The sequence below is a fragment of the Cyprinus carpio genome, chromosome A13, assembly GCF_018340385.1.
Source record: "Cyprinus carpio isolate SPL01 chromosome A13, ASM1834038v1, whole genome shotgun sequence".
Taxonomy (NCBI): domain Eukaryota; kingdom Metazoa; phylum Chordata; class Actinopteri; order Cypriniformes; family Cyprinidae; genus Cyprinus; species Cyprinus carpio.
Window position 1 is genome coordinate 2,686,520 of NC_056584.1, and position 6,668 is coordinate 2,693,187.

The following is a 6,668-nucleotide window of genomic DNA, read 5'->3' on the forward strand; positions in this document are numbered from 1 at the left end:
GCTATTAGCCCCCCCCGGCCCGTTTTAAGCCCTGGCTCGCACTGAACCGACAGTGGACATGCGGCTATTTACTTGCCTTCATGGTGTTCATGACTGACCAAACAAGCCAGACATTTCTACAAATATCATCTGTGTTCCTCAGAAGGTACAGGTTGGAAACGAGTTAAAGGTGAGGGTGATCATTGAGGTGAACTGTCGCTTTAAGACCCTGTTCTTTGGGAATTTTTTTCTATAAGTTTAACTTTATAAGTTCAGACACACAAGTGAGACTCAACCCTGTTCAGAGGCGCTCTAACTATTAAAGCACTTTACAGTGGAATATTCTGTGTAGAAATCAATGATCTTACGCACTGAAAGCAGCAAAACCTTCATTTGGGTTTGGTTTGGGTTTGAAAGAGGTGTTGTGCGTGAAGCCTTGACTGATATCCACGAAGAGACTTTACTCTGTGTGGTTCTGCTCCACCGACACACACCCTTTCAGATGAACCGCTGCAGAGCAGGTGGCACATAAAGAGCCTTCGCTTGTGTAGATCTGTCGACTACGAGAACAACTGGAGCGTTTCAGTGGTGTATACACGTCATGTTTTCATAAGCACAGTCCTGCAGGATTCATCTGAGTGACATTAAACTTACAGCCCAGAAGTGTCTTTGTTTGAGTGTTGTTGATGGAAAGTAAAGCAGTGTGTGCTCTGTGTTGGCGATCAGGCGCGAGTCGGAGCGGAGGAACCACTCGCTAGCACGGCACGCGGACATCCTGGCGGCGGTGGAGACGCGTCTGTCGCTGCTCAACATGACCTTCATGAAATACGTGGATTCAAACCTCTGCTGCTTCATTCCTGGAAAGGTACGTCTGCGTGTCTGTTTTGTCCACTACTGAAAATGTGACGTACAGTCGACGCAGCTTTGAATATGATCGTGATATTCTGTCCATCTCTTTTGATTGCTCAGTAGTGGCCGCCTGAAACACCATCTGTCTGTGCAATCCATAAAAGGACAAAATGACACGGTCTTTGACATTTAATTTAATAATCATCCAGAAATCACTTCTGCACACACTGGACCGCGCTGATAGTGTGAAGCACTGCTCGGTCATGAATGTGTGACGGCTTGTCAGTGTGTTGTATCTCATCTTGTGGGAAGGATTATGTTAGGGGGCTCGTATCATTGTGGTGTGAGTGTATTTGTATAAGTGTTGAGTGTTGTTTTATTAGCTGTCGGCTCCAGTACAGCTGCTCTGTTCTTCGTAAAGCTGCGTCACATCACATTAAAGAGTCTGAATCAGTTCACATCATTAAAGGATAATTCACCCGTATATGAAAACGACCCCATGACTGTCTTCTTTCAGACGAATCCAGTCAGAGTTATCTTAAAAAACGTCCTGGCTCTTCCGAGCTTTATAATGGTAGTGGATGGGTGTTGAGATTGTGAAGTAAAATAAAGTGCATCCATCCATCATGGATCAAGTACTCCTCACGGCTCCAGGGGGTTAATATAGGCCTTCTGAAGAGAAGAAAAATATGCATATTTAAAACGTTATAAACTGTAATCTCCAGCTTCCGCTAACTGCTGTACGTGTGATGTAGGACGCAGGTGTAGCGTAAGCTCTGGTGAGAATATGCTAGTCTCGCGAGAACCAAGTTTTGTTTACAGCAAAGTATAACCAGTCTCCTCTTGGCTTCTATCAAATCCTCTGACATTCTTCTTTACAAATCCTCGTTTTGTACTAATTTGTGACCTGTGTTTTGTTTTTCTCTCTCTTCTGCGCATTCGTCACTTCTCACCGGAGCTTACGCTATGCCTACACCACTCTCTCATGAAAGTGTACGTCAGTTAGAAGAAGCTAGAGAGTGCGGTTTATTTGCTAAACAAATCACGATTCATTTAGGGGTAACGTTAGGAGTTTGTGGTTTATAAAGTTTTAAACATTGGATATTTTTGGGGTTCCAATAATCAGGAAAAAGGTCCTGCAAAATCCTAACATCAGCTGACCTGATCCAGTCAGTAGGTGATGATTCAAGTTGGTTGAGATGCTTATCGTGATTCATTCAGTTTTGATTAAATTTTGTTGTGATTATTTTTTTGTTTAATTTGGTTTAAATTCTTAGGGTAATTTATTTATTTTAATTAGTTAAAGTGCTATATTAGTATATTATTATAATGTTATATTTCAGTTTCACAAAGAAACATGCAGCATTTTGTCCAAGCAATAATAAGAGCACACATTTAATTTATAATTTGTCTTAAATCTCATTTTGTTAAAAAAGATTGTGAGTTGAGTGAATCGTTACATCGTAACCAGTCAGTCAGCCAAGATGGAAGGCCATTAGTAAACATCATCTGTGATTGGCTTTTAATGAAGGGAGTGTCATTAGCGTGAAATAATAAACAGGGTCAGGTTTAGTTAGTGCTAAAAGAACCGAGTAGGTGCTCTTTCATCTAAGTGCTGTTTGAGAGCAGTGTTGTCAGTGTCTGTTTTCACGACCGCTTGCATTCTGAGGAGTTAAGATCTGAACATTTAACTGAGTGGTTCAGATCTTGGAATGGTAATGTTGTGTTGTCATCTTGAGATGGTCAGAACACAGGCTTGTTCTCAAACCTGTCCTTAAGTCATCTCAACCAGACAGTCAGGTTCTTCTGAAACCCTTAAAGGTTTCGTTCACTCTACAGTCAACACTCTGAAGGGCGTCCAGTGAGGGATCATCTGGTGAAATCAGCCGCTATATGTTCAGTAATCTGAAATTAATTCAAGCAATAAAGAACACTGTAGTCAGTTAATCTTGTAGGGTTTGTCTAAGTTAAAAAATCTTTAAGGAAATGCAAAAGCTCAGAGGTAGTTATGCAAAAGTGCATATAAAGCGTCGCATAGCTTTAAGGCCTGCAGCAGTGAATGCAAATCACAGGTAATTGTTATTCGTGTGACAAAAGAACACTGACGTGATGTGCTGCCATCAGGCTGAGGAGAAAAAAGCAGCTATTTCTGTTGATAGCAGAGTTTGATGTTTTTAGGGGGTTGGTTTGGTTTGTTTTTTCCTGTCTGGATGTCTAAAGAACAAATATGTTATAACTAAGTTTATCTTAATTTTGTAATAAATCTCAGCACTAATTTGCATTGTTTTTCTTCATATCACTGATTCAGTGACAATTATTTATCAGAATAATTGCAATTAGGATTTTCTTACCCCAAAATCATTCAGTCCTACTGAAAAGCATGAAGATATTTAATTTGAAATGCATACTTCAGTAAAATGTTTAGCAGTTGCAGCTCTAGACTGGCCGTGTTCATAATACTCTGATGTGTGAGATCACGGCTATATTGTCACGACGGTGTTCACTTGGGTTTAGAGTGAAAGAGAGTTCAGAGTCACAAGCATATTATAAATGCAAGTCTGGGAGAACCCTTGCCATTCATTCTGTTTAAAGAGTAAGAACTAGTTAAATTTAACAAATGAAACACTCTGCTCACTCGGTAGCTCCTGTGGTTTTCTAGTAAATTTCCAGTGATGGTTTTTCCAGAAAGGCTCTTAATTAATCAGCCTGTTTTAAGAAACAGAATTAGTTGGTAAGTGCTGCTTGAACAGAAGCCCAGTCGACAAGTCATTGTTTGTCATGCTTTTGACCTGTGTATAATACATAGACTCATTTTAGATCACTTATTTAAAACAAAAAGATCTCTTTTTTTTAAAGAACACAATGAATGCATCAGTTTAGGCCATTATTATATTAAATAGGGTTTTTTTTTTTTTTTTTTTTTGCAAAAACAAAAAGGACTCATAGTGCCAAGACAAAGCCCAGGTGATTCGACAGTGTTGTTTTTTGCCTCCCGCAGGTGATCGATGAGATTTATCGTGTTTTGCGGTATGTGAACTCCACACGTGCGCCGCAGAGAGCTCACGAGGTGCTGCAGGAGCTGCGAGACATATCCTCCATGGCCATGGAGTACTTCGACGAGAAGATCGTCCCTATCCTGAAGAAAAGGCTTCCCGGCGCGGATCTCTCCGGACGACTGATTGGGTCTGCTCCGGGTATGACTGTCATTTAAAGAGCGTGTCGACTAACTGAACTTACTAACCATTTTTATTTTATGTTGCTAATATTCTTGCATAATTATCTGGCCTTAATTGCCACCGTTTTGCGTGTGCAATATGGAGGAATGATCAGTGTAATGTTGACTCTCCATTCCATTGGCTTTGCTCTGGATTATTGTCCAAAAGCAGCACTAGTGTTTTCTCGTGGAAATCTAGCTTGCTTTAAATCGCTGTCCTTTTAAATCTTGCAGTGGCCGGTCCCTCTACCTCTCTGACCACCATGTCCTTGTTGGCCAAAAACACTCCGTCTCGCTCTGAGATGACGAAGGTGCAGCAGCAGGTGAAGGTGAACGGCGCGTCGATGACGGCGCTGCGGCGCGAGATGCAGGAGGTGCGGGTCAAGCAGCTGGAGCAGCAGAAGCAGCTGCAGGACCAGGACCAGAAGCTGCTGGAGCAGTCGCAGGTGATGGGAGAGCAGAACGCCCGGCTGGCCGAGCTGGAGCACAAGCTCAGGGAACTGATGGACAGCGCGGTGGCCTCCACCTCCTCCAGCTCCTCCTCCTCCACCCCTGCGGCGGCCGCGTCCTCCTCCTCCACCGTGAGCCCGGCCGCCTCCGCAGCCGCCGAGGGCGAGAGCGGCCTGTGTCTCAAACGACCCCGCAAGTGCTCGGACCTCCCGCGTCACTCCAAACGCCTGCGTAGCAAGAAATAGAGGGACGTTTCTCTGTATCGGTTTTTTTTTATTTTACGTTTTCTTTTGCTTCCTTAAAGCTATATCATTTTTTTCCACTTATGTCAAATGATGATGCGAGTATCACATGGTGGGAAATTGAAAACGAGAGGGGAATCTTTTTGTTTTATCAGTCGTCAGCGTGTCCCTCATATCATACACGTATTACACTAATATGCTTGAGCCCCGTCGCTTGACTTCTGTTTCTAAAGGTTTGGCATCTGCCTTGAGCAACGTTTGCCTTTAATGTTTACCCCACCTTCATGCCAATGAGCTCTTTATTGCCAGAGGAATCATTGCAAAGAAACACAAGACGGACGTTTGCAAGGAAAACATGAACAGAAATGATGCTTCTGAAGACACTGCATTGTGGAAACGTAGCTTCTTTGGCGCTCCGCAGTAGTTTCGACCATAAGTAGGTTCAATTGTGTACGAAGGTTTCAAGTTAAGACTTAGATCCCCTTCTTGAAATGGAGAACACGAGGTGTTCGACACCTGACTACTAAGTTATATTATGTAAATGGTAAATATCAGCTTTGTTCTATGTTTTAAGAGTGAAATATTTCATCTGAGATGTGCCTCGACAGTATGAGCAAGTCAGTGGTCTTGCAGACGTCTGCAGCTGTAGCATACATGATTATATTGTTTGTCTAAAGATCGTCCATCACTGAGGATAGTGTCTTGTAGGTGTTAATGCCATGTTGTACCTGCCACTGTTTGTAGGTGTGTAATTTACTGCAAATAGATCTGTCTCAGTGCAATAAAACTTGTGGAAAGCCTTGTTACTAGGAAAGTAAATCATTGACATTCTAGTTCGTTTTTGCCCATAAGGCATGTTTTTTAGTCATTTGACACTGTAATGTAATTGTAATTCAGCTGCTCGATTATGTAGGAAAGATTCCATTTGCTTCCGAAACACAGTATCGCCTTCATAATTCATCTGCTCAAACCAGAGAGATCAGTTCTTCACAGTCCAGATGATAATCCTGTGCTTGCATGAACTGTAATGGTGAATGGTATTTCTACCCCTCATTTGCTTCTTGATCAAAATCTAGTGTCATATCAGTGAAGAAATGAATGTTTTTTCCTTCACATTGTGTATGAGCATGCTTTCACATCAGCGTTTCATTCAAGAGTTGCTACCAGTCCCATTGTTGATGTACTGTCAATACATTTTGCAGTTGTGATTACAAACGAGTTGACTTAAGCCCCTTCCCCTTTAATCAGTAATGTTAAAGTGTCCTTTTTATTATATGACCAAAACTATTTGATTGTTTTAATGGCGATATACCACATTTTCCAAGGTATAACATTTGGCAAGGTGCCCTACTGCAAGGTTTTGCAAAGAAAGCCATTTGGCCTGATGCCGCAAAAGAGTATATTGGCTCGAGGATATATGAGTATATAAGAGTCTCGAGGAGAAGCTTAAAAGGGTAATCCCAAAACTTTGAAACAGAACATTGTTTCCCTGCTTAATTTATTTTTTCCTCCTTAGATTTTTACTTTATTTACTCTCCTAATACAGTCCCATGCAATTTGAAACTACAAATCTGCTCGCCAGTTCCTTTGGCATGTAACAACAACAAAAACAAGCAACAACTTCCTTAAGTAGGGTTAAGTAAGCTGAAACCATTTTTTAATTTACTGTTCATTTACTACAGGTACAGTTGCTCTGGAACAAGGGCCTTACATGCACAGTAATGAATATTTTCTACAACTTAACACCTATTTGTTTGATCTTCCTTTTTAGTAGGCTGCCAACATGAAACTTGGTCTTATACTGTAGTTCCCGGAGAAGCCTTTTTTAATGCAAGTCCATTTTCACTTAAAAAAGGTAATTGTGAGATAATAGAAAATAAGTAGTCACATTGTTGTGAGATTGCACATTGTCTCAATTGCGGTATATGAATCTG

At 41.4% G+C, this 6,668-nt stretch overlaps 1 protein-coding gene across 1 annotated transcript in view; it reads left to right on the plus strand.

The window, feature by feature from the left end:
- LOC122147171 (F-box only protein 28-like) overlaps positions 1–5,536 on the plus strand; it is a 9,507-nt gene extending 3,971 nt beyond the window's left edge. Inside the window, exons 3-5 of the mRNA XM_042768392.1 lie at positions 706–844; positions 3,827–4,022; positions 4,277–5,536. Of these exons, the coding sequence (XP_042624326.1) occupies positions 706–844; positions 3,827–4,022; positions 4,277–4,737 (796 nt within the window). The 3' untranslated portion in view covers positions 4,738–5,536. The remainder of the gene's footprint in view (positions 1–705; positions 845–3,826; positions 4,023–4,276) is intronic.
- The last annotated feature ends 1,132 nt before the right edge of the window (positions 5,537–6,668 follow it).